This window comes from Megalobrama amblycephala, linkage group LG9, assembly GCF_018812025.1.
Source record: "Megalobrama amblycephala isolate DHTTF-2021 linkage group LG9, ASM1881202v1, whole genome shotgun sequence".
In the NCBI taxonomy this organism is placed as follows: Eukaryota; Metazoa; Chordata; class Actinopteri; order Cypriniformes; family Xenocyprididae; genus Megalobrama; species Megalobrama amblycephala.
Window position 1 is genome coordinate 2,944,992 of NC_063052.1, and position 15,156 is coordinate 2,960,147.

The window sequence follows — 15,156 nt, forward strand, 5'->3', positions numbered from 1 at the left end:
AACTGAATTATATAATTTTACCACTAATTACTTGTGTCTGAAATGTAAATTTCATGGACTAAATTTCCATGTTATCAAACAAAAGAGATTAGCATTCAGTGTAAACAATATTTATTTTAGTCAGTTTACCTCAGACACAAACATGTATGACAGACAGACAACAAAAGCCTAAATCAATAAGGGAATAATACACAAGGGAATAATGCACATACCGTTTCATAAACAGCAAAAGGCTTTGAACTATGTAAAGAACAGTTTTTTTTTAAACAGATGACCTTAAATATACACAAAAACAGTCCTCATTACAGATGGTTCCTCTTGTCCATCCATAAGCAGTAATTCTCAGTATCATTGAATGATGTATCTTGTGGTATTTAAGGCCTCTCTTCCTCATTTCCTTTATGTATGGCTCTTTTGTCTCTTCCAGAATCTCTTAACCTCGCTGTGTCCATGTGGCGTCACCACCATGACCCTATGAGCGGGGTTCTGCCAAACCAGCACACCTAAACCCTGCAGGACAGAGGCTTTACGGTCAATACTCTGTGTGTTACTGCAGGAGAAACAGCTACTAGTTAAAAAGTACAAGTGCGAATGAAAAGAAAAATGCTATTTTTTACCTGAGCCCTGTCACGCAACACTTCAAAATCAGCCTGGGATAAAAATTGGTTGTATAACACTCCTGAAAGAAAAAAACATCGTGTAAAGTTGAAGGACACAAAATGCTTCACTGAGACATCTGTATATTTTCAGATGGCGTTTACGACCCCCTAACCCAAACCTTATTACAATGCTAATTTTTTATTTGCATTACATTTCACTAACACATTTCTTATACAGTCTGACATTTACACTTGAGAGAATGAACCCTGCAGGTCACCAATGGAATGGAAACAAATTCTCCATGATGTAATATCAAGATAATGTAATTTTTTTATTGAAATGAAGACTGCCATTCCCAGAGGTTCCATTTAAATGAAACTGGAACACTGTATTATTTAAATCATTTCAATTACTAATGTAATAAAATAATTGTATAATATTTAATGGGTATTAAATGGATAAATAAAACATTGAGTTAAAGGAAATGTAAATTCGTTTTGGAACTACAAAGAGCTGGTCTCATATACACAGACACACTCACCCTCAGTAAACTGCAAGCGATCCTTTTCAAGCTCCCACAGTCTGATCTGATCTTTTATGGTTGGGGGAAGGATGGGGCTCTAAAGACAGAATGACACATGGAAACGTGTTTATGCATCGAGCAGTGAATATTTGCATAGCAGTATAGAATTTTCAAGATAAGAATCGCCATATTGCACAAGGGAGACACCTAAGGGACATCTAAAACTACAAGGGGGAACTAATGGGATTAATGCATTTTTAATTCATGAGATTTTAAATTAATGAAAAGGATTTTTCACACAAAAACAATCCTTAAGCATTTCATTTTAAATAATTAATTTACTCACCCTCAAGTCATTCCAAACCCTCTTTGAAACACAAATGAAGATATTTTAAAGAAACTTTAGAGAATTCTGTCCCCCTCATTGAAAGGTAAAAAAACTTAAAAGATCCAAACAGGTTATAAACAATATTGTAGTCAAGACCACCTAAACCGGGACCATGTCAAGACCAAGACAAAGGCAAGACTTTGAGGAGTTGAGATCAAGACAAGACCAGACCAGCACTCCTCAAATTCCTTTAAAAGATTCACACCTACTGCCTGAGAAAAGTCTTATATTTAAATCAATAAATACAATTAGAATAATGAGAAACTATATAGAGCTATTACCATTCAAATAAAATCACTAACAACAAAATTAATCTTTGTACTTCAGAAGTTGCATCTGAATTGGTACAATAACAGCTGCATAAATAATGTTAAGATTAATATTTTAAAAATAAAATTGTTCATTCGACATTTGTATAAAATCAGTATCACATTTTCAATCGTGCTCATGTTTGTGAAAACAGCTCTCTTGCTCTTGTGACATAGCTTAATTATGTCACATGATATAAAAACAAGATCTCACACAAGTACTATTTTGCAATCATATCTTTAAAGGAGCACTCCACTTTTTAAAAAAAAATAGGCTCATTTTCCAACTCCCCTAGAGTTAAACAGTTGAGTTTTACTGTTTCGAATCCATTCAGCTGATCTCCGGGTCTGGCGGTTCCACTTTTAGCATAGCTTAGCATAGTTCATTCAATCTGATTAGACCGTTAGCATCTCGCTCAAAAATGACCAAAGAGTTTCGATATTTTTCCTAATTAAAAACTTGACTCTTCTGTAGTTACATCGTGTACTAAGACCAACGGAAAATAAAAAGTTGCGATTTTCTAGGCCGATATGGCTAGGAACTATACTCTCATTTCGTTGTAATAATCAAGGAACTTTGCTGCCGTACCATGGGTGCAGCAGGCGCAATGATATTACGCACCGCCTGTGACCCCCTGTTTGCACAGGGAGCGTGCCTTGCAACCATGGAGACATTTGTGAGAATCGCAACTTTTCATTTTCTGTAACTACTTATGTAACTACAGAAGAGTCAAGTTTTCAATAGGAAAAATATCGAAACTCTTTGGTCATTTTTGAGTGAGCTGCTAACGGTCTAATCAGATTCAATGAACTATGCTAAGCTATGCTAAAAGTGGTACTGCCAGACCTGGAGATCGGCTGAATGGATTCAAAAACGGTAAAACTCAACTGTTTAACTCCAGGTGAGTTGGAAAATGAGCCTATTTTCAAAAGAAGTGGAGTGTTCCTTTAATTTTGTTGGTATATGTATTAATTTTGGTGGTTTTTAACACAAACCTCCATTAATTTCTGACCCAGCACAACAGTAACAAAAGAAATCAAATTAGAAATTAATCATTGATTGCATTTGAAGCAGGAAGTTTTACATCCAATTGCATTAATGATGGTAACAAATAAATCGGACAATGCACCGGCAATTTAGTGATATCCCCCACAGTTGTGGCCTTGACCGGTCTTATAGTAAAATCCTGAGGCCTCTTAGTCTAGACTGAGTAGACCAAGACAAGACCAAGATGATTTATTAAAAAAAAGAAAAGAAAAAAATATATATAATAAAAAAATATATAAAGCATCACATATGTTAATGCGCGACGTATGAAAACCAGTATGATGCACACACAAGCTTCCATGTTCCATACCACATGTTTATGTATGCATGTGGGTCAATCAATGTTAAGACTGTAAATTAATTCAGTGTAAATTAAATCTGTTCATATTAAGCAATCATATCTCTTTACACGACTTGGATTAAGTCATTCAATCCATATAGATTCGTTTTCCGACACCTTTATAACCTTTTTTAACCTTTTAAATTTTGGTTACCTGGACTTTCAGTGGACGAACAGATACCTCTCAGGTTTCATCAAAAATATCTTCATGCGCATTTCAAAGATAAATGAAAGTCATACAGGTGGCATGAAGGTGAGTAAATGATGACAGAATAATTATTTTTGGGTAAACAATCACTTTAATAATACAAATAATTATAAAAAATTTAATTAAACCCTTTTTATTAGCATAATGATAAAAATGAAATGAAATTAATGAATTACCTGTTTAAGCATTACTGGGTGTGCTCGGGTCTCTAAGAAGTGAATGATCTGAAAATCATAAAATAAATGTCAAAAGCAATGGCAATAAGCATAACAATAAGTTCTGGGTTCCAGCGGCTTTATGCATCTCTCACCTGCTGTGCAGTTATGCCGTTACTGATGGCTTGCTGCACTGACTCTCTGGTTACCTGAGCAACAACCAGGTTAGGAAACCGATACAGCATCTCACTAAATAGAGCTACCAATGCAATCTGGAGTTCAGAGTCTGTCAGACAGAGATAGAAGAAGCAGCGTTTTGACTGATCTTGTAAAGCGCAATGCGTTTCAGACATGTCAGTGTGTGTAATGTGTGTCTGACATACTTGTGTAGGCATATACACGATAATTTGTTTCAACAACGATGAAGCCTGTGTCCCCCGTTCCTGGTGTGGCTCCTAGTGCAGAACAAGCAGATCCAGAGACAGGGCTTGCTGTGACTCCTGCAGATAGAGTTATGGCCAACCTCGTAGGGTAGTACCTCCTTGACTTCCTCTGTGAAAAGATGCAGGGAATGATGCAAACTGGTGCAAGTGCTTGTTTTAGACATATTTAAACTAAACTTTTCAATACAAAGCATTCAAAGAACTTAATAAAGAAAATATTTAGACTGAATGTTAGATTCCCATATTATTACAGGATATCGATCATGTCCCTAGTAGAAAAAAAAACAAATTATATATATATATATATATATATATATATATATATATATATATATATATATTATATATATTTTATGCAGAACAACTGCATCGGTCATTTTCGAAAAAAATACAACCGTTTATGCTTTATAAACAAAATATGGCCTTGAACGTACTTTCCGCTTCTGCATTCTTCATAACGCTTACGCTGAATGTTCTATGCCTTCCCTATTCTACTTACGGAATTTATAAATATGGCCAGTTTCGTTTTTTTTCCGTAAGTAGAATAGGGAAGGCATAGAACATTCAGCGTAAGCGTTATGAAGAATGCAGAAGCGGAAAGTACGTTCAAGGCCATATTTTGTTTATAAAGCATAAATGGTTGTATTTTTTTCGAAAATGACCGATCGATTCGCTAGATAAGACCCTTATTACTCATCTGGTATCGTTTAAAGCCCTTGAAGCTGCACTGAAACTGTAATTTTGACCTTCAACCTGTTGGTAGCCATTGAAATCCACTGTAAGGAGAATAATCCTGGAATGTTTTCCTCAAAAACCTTAAAAGGTGCCCAAGAATGCTTTTTCACAAGATGTAATATAAGTCTAAGGTGTCCCCTGAATGTGTCTGTGAAGTTTCAGATCAAAATACCCCATAGATTTTTTTAAATTAATTTTTTTAACTGCCTATTTTGCGGCATCATTAACAATGCACTGATTTACACTCGGCGCCGCCGCGTGCTCCCTGCCACACCAGCTGTCCACTATATTACAGCGCATTTACAAAGTTCACACAGCTAATATAACCCTCAAATGGATCTTTACAAGATGTTCGTCATGCATGCTGTATGCATGCTTCGAATTATGTGAGTAAAGTATTTATTTGGATGTTAACGTTTTATTCTGAGTGAATTTGAGGCTGTCCTCCGTGGCTAACGGCTAATGCTACACTGTTGGAGAGATTTATAAAGAATGAAGTTGTGTTTATGCATTATACAGACTGCAAGTGTTTAAAAATGAAAATAGCGACGGCTCTTGTCTCCGTGAAAACAGTAAGAAACAATGGTAACTTTAACCTCATTTAACAGTACATTAGCAACATGCTAACGAAACATTTAGAAAGACAATTTACAAATATCAGTAAAAATATCATGCTATCATGGATCATGTCAGTTATTATTGCTCCATCTGCCATTTTTCGCTGTTGTTCTTGCTTACCTAGTCTGATGATTCGGCTGTGTGCAGCTCCAGACGTTAATACTGGCTTGTGTAATCCCTTGAACATGGGCTGGCATTATGCAAATATTGGGGGTACACCCCGACTGTTACGTAACAGTCGGTGTTATGTTGAGATTCGCCTGTTCTTCGGAGGTCGTTTAAACAAATGAGATTTATATAAGGAGGAGGAAACAATGGAGTTTGAGACTCACTGTATGTCTTTTCCATGTACTGAACTCTTGTTATTTAACTATGCCGAGGTAAATTCAATTTTTGAATCTAGGGCACCTTTAATTTCTTTTCGACTGACGAAAGAAAGACATGAACATTTTGGATGACATGGGGGTGAGTAAATTTATCAGGAAAAGTGTATTTAAAAGTGGACTAATCCTTTAAAATATCTTAAAATATAAACATTTATTTTAAATTGTAATAATATTTCACAATATTACTGTTTTTAATGTATTTTTAATCAAATAAATGCAGCTGTAGTGACCATAAAAGTATTATTTAAAAAAAATTCCAGACCCCTAATTAATAAAATATAATAAATAATAAGTAATAATAATAAAATAATAAAAAATAATAAATAATTTAAAGTTATTTTTTGGCGAGGATCCTTTGAGATTGGTTCCTAGACTGCTTCTAGTTCCTAGAAATTCTATCCCAAATCCTGTGCATATTTTGACTAGGGAGTACATATGTAGAGTCATTCAGTATTTTTACTTGATGACAAACCTTTCTTTGGAAAACCAGACCAAACTCTCGTAGATGCTGCAAAAATGTTAGCAGAGACTCACTCATGCCCTCCACAGAATAGTCCTGCAAAAAAAACAACAATCAAACTACAAAGCAAAACCTTTTAATAACCAAGAGACCAAACCTATTCGATGGGACTATGGCAGAATGGCTTCTTTAATTGAATTACTGTAAGTAATGGCTTTTATCTATGACTCATATGTTATTCTTGACATTGTAAAAGCAGCACTCACCCTACCAAGAGTGGAAAAACTCAGCTGGAACAAAAAGGAAAGAATCTCCACCAGGTCCATTCCTCTCGACTATGAAAGAGAGAGATTAGACTGTTAATAAGGAGGTGGAAAACCATATTTTCCATCCCTGCAACCACATTTATATGCAGCCTAATAACACATGAACAATCAGAATGATAACTCAACTGGAATGAAAAGCCATCATGTAAACAACTTGGGGGGAAAAAACGTACTGAAGTGCAAGTCTTGAATAATTCACCAAATAAATGTGCCATGCAAACATTTGTATCCGACTACTTTCATAATCAGTTTCATAAATACCATGTGTGCATACACAATGTTGTGCAGGAACTCTCTCACCCGGCAATCTTTGCAAAGTACTCTCATCCAGATGTCTAGTTATTGAAGGAATCGGCATGAGGCCATATGTTTTCATACGATAGAGACACAATTTCAGGATGCTGCTTCAAATTCTCAACTTTTGTTAAGTAAAGTTAGCCAAGCGAGAAGAAAGCCATGTTTTTCAATATGTTAGAAAGGCAAACACACTGTTGTGCCATGCTAAGTTGTTTATCTTTCTCCGACAGGACTTAAAAGCTTCTCGCTGTTATTGCAATTTTTTTGCATGCACAGAAATTTTCTTCATACTGGGTACATGTGAATCTGCAGTTCGACTAATCTGTGCATGTAAACTGTCTTATGATACACACGTATCATAATGTAGGGGATATTTAAAGGGTTAGTTCACCCAAAAATTAAATTTCTCACCCTCATGTCGTTGCAAACCCTTAAGACCTTCGTTCATCTTTGGAACACAAATTAAGATATTTTTAATTTTAAATATTTTTAAGCTTTTTATCCTCAATATAAAGAAACAAAAATTACCACATTCAAGGTCCAGAAAAGTACTAAATACATTGTTAAAATAGTCGACGTGACAACGTGCTTCATCCTTAAAGGTGATAAAGAGGATCTTTTCGTCGACTGAGAAACCAAAGACTGTTACTGAGTTTTTGAAATGAGCGCATGCGTAAGAACAACCCCCCCCTCCTTTCGAGGGAACGCCTCCCAAAACTTGTGCACGAGTATTGGAACACGAGTGTTTACCACCGGCATTCGCTGTATCGTGTTAGTGGATTCATTATGTTTGGACTCACCGCAGGTAACTCATAATCTGCAGTTGTTACTCCTGTCTCCGGACAAAAACATTGCATGCGGCGCCTGTGGAGTGTGCAAAGTTATTGGAGAGCGCAGCCGCGCTCGTCTCTCACAAGGAACGTTATGGCAGTGATTGACAAGCCAGAGGGCAAATCCGCGCACGTCTCTCACAAGGAATGTCACGGCAGTGATTGACAAGCCAGAGGGCCAATCGTTTACGCGATGATCGCGTAAACGATTGGCTGATGTTTTTAAGGCCCTACCTCGTGCATAGATGATGTATATTAATATTGTTCCTTTCAGTGCACCTAATAAATAGTCTTTTATCAGTTAGTAAGACAGTTTCAAGTAATATTGCAAAAATGTATAAAACAAAACATCCTCTTTAGCACCTTTAAATGTTCTGAAGAGACGCAAATTCTTTTTGTGCACAAAAATAATGACTTTATTCAACAAATTCATCTCTCCTCTGTCTTTCTCCTATGCTATTTTCGTTGCAGCGCTTCCAGGTTCTACGTCAAAACGCAGACTCAGTATTGGCCAACGCCTGTTCATGTAAGCAGCACAACGCATGCGTGTGATGCTGACGCAGGAGCCGGTGAATACCGGGTTGGCGTTTGTACGTAAACATGGAAGCTCTGAACTGCTTTCACTGCGTTAACTACATACGAGTCTGACAGGGAAGAGAAGAAATTGTTGAATAAAGTCGTTATTTTTGTTTTGTTTTTGCGCACAAAAAGTATTCTCATCACTTCATAACATTAAAGGCCCCAGTATACTTCAAACGAAATCGAACAACGAACTGATGTGACATCATTTCGAACAAAATCAGGCCAAAATGAAGTTCGTTTAGTGTTCTTTTTGGAGGTTCGAAACGGCTTGCCAAAGCGAACTTTCAGGAAAAGTTCGCTCCAGCTGCAAAACACCTTCGTACTACCATTGGTTAGTGACAATAACGTAATAGGAGGTGTGCGCTGAGGCTCCGCCTTCACTCGCGTGGGACGCGTCTTTGACTCATTTTGTCTGTAGAGTTCGTCGAGGTAAGATCTCCGCGGGTGAAAACATGAACACACTGGATAGCCGCTTTATAGTACAAAATGAAGTTATGCTTGTAAAAAAAAAAATGAGGCACTATCACTGTTTTTCATGTTTGATACTGTAAAGCTGCTTGATTTTAAGCAATCTATTGAATAAAGTGCTATATGAAGACGTGAAGTGACTGGAGTGCTACTTTGCAGAGCTCATGCTAACATTATCATGCTGTTATGATCAGACCCTTTTCTTATGCTTTCTATAATAAATGCTTGCTGTTTTCCAATTTTTGTTGTGTTTATTTTGTTACTGAGAAGAAAGTGCATGGCACATATTTACATATTCATCTAAACGTAGCTCTCAGCAGTGTGGGCGGCGTCAGATGTTCGTTTACAGTATATCGCTGGTCGCGCATTTCAAACTTCGTTTTACTCCTAAACGAAGAACGAAAAAGAACTTCATTTGAAGTATACCGGGACCTTAAGGTTGAACCACTGTAGTCACATGGACTATTTTAACGATGTCTTTTAAAGGTCCCGTTTTTCGTGTTTTTTTGAAGCTTTGATTGTGTTTATAGTGTGCAATATAACATGTGTTCATGTTTCGCGTGTAAAAAAACACAGTATTTTTCACATAATTTACTTATCTGTATACCGCTGTTTCCACTGTCATAAAAACGGGCTGATGACTTCCTTGTTCTATGAAGTCCCTCCTTCAGAAATACGTAACGAGTTCTGATTGTGCCAGCGGTTCCTGTGTTGTGATTCGACAGCAGCTTAGCGCACCGTGCTCGGAAAAGTCACGCCTCTTACCATAACGTGGAGATGCATGCGCTCAGTGTTATTGTAAACATGTGCTTCACATAGTTTTACATGTGGATTATAATTTTCGGGAACCGAGTTAAACATAAATTGTAACCATTGATCTCTAAGTACAGCGTCCCTGGGAAGGCCAAACAAAGGTGATTGGACTGCGGGATGAAAATAACAGCGTTTCGACGACATGACGACAAACACACTCTACAAACGCAACTCTTGCTCTTCTCCGTGGGAGCGCAACAAGACCACGCCCCCTTTATTGTGTATTCCTGTGGGCGGAGGTTAGTAAAAAAACTGTTTTAGTGACGTCATTAAAGAAGGAAGTAGAGGGATGTAGTCCAAACTGGCCGTTCGATGTAGGCGACTTGTTAAATAAAATATCTCGCTTGGCATTGAACTTTGAGCTTTAAAATTTTACAGATTTTATTTATAGTCTAACAACAACATTACACACTAACTAAAGTTTGAAACATGGGATCACGAAGAACGGGACCTTTAATACCTTTCTGGACCTTTAATGTGGTAATTACGTTGCTTTCTATGGGTGATTAAAAAAAAAAAAAAACCTTGGATGTGGTAATTTTGTTTCTTTATATTGAGGATAAAAAGCTTAAAAATATTTAAAATTAAAAATATCTTAATTTGTGTTCTGAAGATGAACGAAGGTCTTACGGGTTGGAACGACATGAGGTTGAGTAATTAATGACAGAAAATTCATTTTTGGGTGAACTAACCCTTTAATGTACAGATTCTATATGTCATGCACTGACCTGTGCTGTTTTTAGGTACTGCAGGGTGAAGTACCACAGCTGAGATGCTGTGTCCAGCAGCAGGAACTGAAACCCTGCTGAAGTGATACAAGGAGCCTCACCAACCTCGCTGAGAGAGAATAAACAGATCAAGATCATTTTTTTGTCTACCCTTCATATTTGACCTACTTTGGTTAGTGCATCAGTGGAGTGATGGTGTGCTCTACCTCTTCATGAGCCCAGCCTGTGTGAGGAGTTGGGCCAGATCCTGACTGACAGCTGCACTAGGAGAGCCCACCATGAAGTGAAGGATGACCTCCCAACGCTCCATGGCATAGCGGTCGAGACTCTCTACATCCCTCGCATGGCGATCGGGACCAAGGTTGCTGCCCTCATCTGCCCATGGTTTACCACTGACAGGAATAAAAAAGAACATGAATCCAGTAAACCTGCTGCTGCAACACTATGATGGTTGCCAGTTAAAACTGTGTTCCTCACCCGCCTAGCAGTGCTATTCTCAGGTTGTCTTTAAACACAGGGTTGAGCACAAAGCCTTGGAGTCCACCCTGAAGCTGCTGACTGTGCCAGAGCCGTAGCCCGGTTAACACCGACACACACTGATCGTGATCTCTTGGAAAAGCAAAGACACCAATATATAAGAAAGAAATATATGACACTGCCGTTGTGGTCGGTAATATTTTTTAAAGAGGACCTATTATGCTTTTTTTTTACATTTTCAACTTTCTTTAGTTTGAGCATGAAAAAGGACTGAAAAGTTACAAAGCACAAAGTCACTCTAAAGGGAGTTATTCTCTATATCAGTAAGCACTGTTTCTGAATTCCCTGAAACGTGTCGATTGCAGTCTTGAGTTTTCTTCCAGGAACGTACACGTTACAATATCCAGCATTTAAATAATTACTACTACTCAGGGCATATGCAAAAAAAAGGCAGAGGCCTGGTTGAGTTGCGTTAGTAGTGTTGAAGCTCACAGTTATGGTAAAGGGCATGACATTTGAAATGGGGTCGAAATGGTTGACCAATCACAACACACTGGTTTAGCCAACCAATCAGAGAACACTGAGCTTTTCGGGAGGGGTTCTTCATAGGACAGAAACTAAACAGAGCATTACTGACAGACTGAAATAATGTAGAATATAACATTCAAGCATAAAAACCTATTCTAGTAGACGTAGACCCCAAAAACAAAATCAACACTTTGTGAAAGGGCAAAATCCCAAATGGCACACTTCTATGCACTTTCGGTCTTGTGGACTTAAAATGGTTACCACGTGGGCGTGTCCACAAGACCGTAGGTCAGGGCTATTCAATTGGCGGCCCGCGGGCCACGTGCGGAGCGGAAGCAACCTCCGAGTGGCCCAGCCCGTGGTCCCACCCATGGACATAATAAATTAATATATATTATTTATAAATTATTTAATATAATTTAATATAATTATTAATTAATATATATAAATTATTATATATATATACCATAAAGTATTTATTATGCCTATGGTCCCGCCAAAAACGCACATTCCTACGTAAATTCATACCACTTAGCCTAGCAACACACAAACAATGCAGAGCGTGCCGGTAGTAGCCTAGATTACTATCAGTCTTTCTCAACACTGAAACGTAAAATTGCCAATGAAAACCGTAAGTTTAACCCTGCCTGGACTGACAAATACTTGTTTATTTTACCACCACATCCAAACGCCAAACCGATGTGTTTAATTTTAATTTCAAAAGGAAACAACGTTATTTCTAATAGCCTACTACTGTGCACTATTTTGTTTTATGCATTTTGTGATCAGTTAGCTCAGATATGTAGCCTACTTTAGTTTTTTTTTTTTTTCTTTTGTAAGTGGAAAAAAATAGGGGCTATCTCAGATTCTATTAATTTAGCTCTTTTATTGTTTTTTATGCACCTTTTGCTGTGCAAACTGACCAAAGTTAAAAGAGAAACAATGAATAAACCTTATGTTTTTCAATAAATTTGTTTGTGTTGGTTTTAAAATTTGTCGTTACGAGCTGCTTCGCCACTAAAATGACTGGCCCAGCTAACCTTCTTGGTTTGAAAATCTGGCCCAACTGAATTTGTAATTGAATAGCCCTGCCGTAGGTTGTCCCATTCATCATTTTAGGTTTCAGAAGGGTGCTCGTGAGTGCCCCCTTTGTGGCCGATATGCGCCCTAGATGCGCACTTCAGCTGAGCCCACAAGTCTGCGAGCTACGCAGAGGAATTTACCCAGCAGTAAAAACAGCATTACGTCACGAAAGTGCAGACTCAGAGGAAGACCCTGAGGGTTTAGGGTGCCATTTGGGATTCAGCCTTAATGTATCTGAAAGAAGACTAACTTGCATTTATCTGATGAAAAATACAGTAAAAACAAAAATATTACTGCAATTTAAAAGAACTGATTTCTATTTTAATATGTAATTTATTCCTGTGATGGCAAAGCTGAATTTTCTGCAGCAATTAATCTTCGGTGTCACGTGATCCTTCAGAAATCATTCTAATATGATGATTTGTATTCGAATTATGGAACTAAATATTGTACTTACTTTTGACTGTCTTTTTTAACCCACAGCGCAACTGCGGCCTGTGGAAGTGGGTGGTCTAAAAACAGCATTCGCATCACATAATTCTTTGCCAATGCTGGAAGTTCCCTGTATGCAAATGAACGAGAATGAGCCAATCAGCATAACACATTGAGATTTAGTATTACATCAGGGCCGTAAGCACCAAAGACATTGAGGTGGACAAGTCCACCCCAATAATTAGAAATGGCCAAATGGTTATTTAGACTGGTCTGCCTCATTACTGTCAAAATGACAGTATGAGATTGCTGATCAAATTAAAGAAGGCGGGTCTTACTGTTGACAGAAAACGAGTGAGAATTCCAATGCAACGCTTTAGTTTTAGCAGTAAAAGAGTGATAGAAATGTTCAGCGACCGAGAGTAATATCCAGTGATGCAAACTACTCAAATTTTTTTATGAAAGTTCACCATTTTGAATTTGAAATACACCATTATTTACATGATTAATGTAATTCATAACTGAATGTGATGAGACAAGAAAGTTGAACGTTTTGCTTTTTTTTTTTTAAGACATAAGAATAAGAGTGAATGTGTGCATATTTGCAAAGTTTAAATTGATTGCTTTCAAAGACCTGGAACTTTTACCATACTTATTTTTTTGTTATTCCATTAAATCCCTTTTAATCCTTTAAAGGTGATAGAGAGGATTTTTTCGTCGACTGAGAATCCAAAGACTGTTATTGAGTTTTTCAAATGAGCGCATACGTAAGAACAACCCCCCTCCTTCACAACTTCAAAGGAACGCCTCCCAAAAATCGTGCACGAGTATTGGAACACGAGTGTTTACCACCGGCATTCGCTGTGTCGTGTTTTTTGGATTCATTATGTCGGACTCACCACAGGTAACTCATAATCTGCAGTTGTTACTCCTGTCTCCTGACAAAATCATTGCATGCGGCGCCTGTGGAGTGTGGAAAGTTACTGGAGCACGCAGCCGCGCTCGTCTCTCACAAGGAACGTCACGGCAGTGATTGACAAGCCAGAGGGCCAATCGTTTACGCGATGATCGCGTAAACGATTGGCTGATGTTTTTAAGGCCCTACCTTGTGCACAGATAATGTATATTAATATTACTACTTTCAGTGCACCTAATAAATAGTCTTTTATCCGTTAGTAAAGACAGTTTCAAGTAATATTGCAAAAATGTATAAAACAAAACATCCTCTTTAGCACCTTTAATTATTTAATTCCTTGAAAGAAAAAGACCAATAACTCCCCATCCACAAAAAAAAAAAAAAAAGTTCCCCCAATGTTCAAAACAATGGTCATGGCCTATTATATAATATAAATGTTATTAGATTAGATACAAAAAAACAACAACAAAGTGGCACCTGAAAAAAATACTAGATGTTTGAACTATTGTGATATAATTCAAAACTGTCACAAAAGCTTCTTTGTAAGAAATGTTGCGGCTTGAAAAGTAAAAACAAGTTTAAACAAATATCACTTGACTTTATATTTTATTATCTAATCAGTTAACATTCATACATGTAAATATGTGTGTAATGTGTATTTAAACACAAAATCAAGATGGACCTGTATACAGCCAGGCATGTTGCAGGGTGATTGTAGAGCCTGTCGAGGATCTCTGGGCTCAATTCCTTTAGAAACTCGTGCAAGTTCTTACACTGCAGCTGGACTCGAAGCTTCATCTGTAAACCGGCAGACAGGTGAATAAAGAGATGACTTGCATTAAACCTTCTGTAATTAAAAATATTTATGAGTGATAAATACAGCGTCAAACTGTTCATATATATATTTTAAGACATATGTTCAGTGTTAAATTGGTTTTTTTTTTTGCACATAGGAATCTGGCTGAGGCGTTCAATGGATAAAACTTAAGCCTAAAACTAAATACATGACAGAAGTCAACATCAACGAATACCGTGAAGACAACCTTAAATAAACAATGTATCTCTGAGACTTTTGTTGCATACCGTTAGTGAATAGAGGAAACGTACAAAAAGCAAAATTTATATAAATATACCGTAGATATTTTCGCTTTAAACATATATTTAATATGTAGTCAGTATACTTGCCTTGTTTCACAGGTGACAGAGAGTACGAAACACTGCATTAAATGATGTGAATCATTCTATTTCTTCACAAGCATTCATCTTTGCATTCAATGTGGATAGTACGAAGCCATGTTGAATGATCACGTGATCGCCGAAACTGGCAGTCTGATTGGTTGAAGTGTCGTGCCTGGGAAGGGACTTATCGGTAAACTGTACTTTTTTGTTATTGTAAACTTTTATATAAAAATATGGATTTATATTCGGTGTTTTCCAAAAGCTTTTTCATATATATATATATAT

The 15,156-nt window shown here is 37.2% G+C and overlaps 1 protein-coding gene across 2 annotated transcripts; it reads right to left on the reverse strand.

The window, feature by feature from the left end:
- Positions 1-94: 94 nt before the first annotated feature.
- Positions 95-15,030, reverse strand: gtf2h4 (general transcription factor IIH, polypeptide 4). Of its 2 annotated transcripts, XM_048201197.1 has the most exons (14): positions 14,878-15,030; positions 14,375-14,490; positions 12,802-12,906; positions 10,734-10,865; positions 10,463-10,648; positions 10,257-10,365; positions 6,479-6,547; positions 6,225-6,308; positions 3,954-4,122; positions 3,726-3,856; positions 3,592-3,639; positions 1,142-1,220; positions 618-679; positions 95-510 (listed from the first exon to the last, which is right to left on the reverse strand). In XM_048201197.1, the coding sequence occupies exons 2-14, from the start codon at positions 14,488-14,490 to the stop codon at positions 400-402; spliced, it is 1,401 nt and encodes a 466-aa protein (XP_048057154.1). In that variant the 5' UTR covers positions 14,878-15,030; the 3' UTR covers positions 95-399. The 2 variants fall into 2 exon arrangements, with proteins under 2 accessions (XP_048057154.1, XP_048057155.1); XM_048201198.1 differs by lacking the exon at positions 12,802-12,906.
- Positions 15,031-15,156: the final 126 nt, after the last annotated feature.

Coding starts and splice junctions, on each gene's coding strand:
- gtf2h4 (XM_048201197.1), bottom strand. CDS start 14,490: ATGAAGCTTCGAGTCCAGCTGCAGTGTAAGAACTTGCACGAGTTTCTA. Junction 6,548..10,256: donor AGTACCTAAAAACAGCACAG/GTCAGTGCATGA, acceptor TCTCTTTCATAG/TCGAGAGGAATGGACCTGGT. Junction 511..617: donor TGTTGCGTGACAGGGCTCAG/GTAAAAAATAGC, acceptor TCTGTCCTGCAG/GGTTTAGGTGTGCTGGTTTG.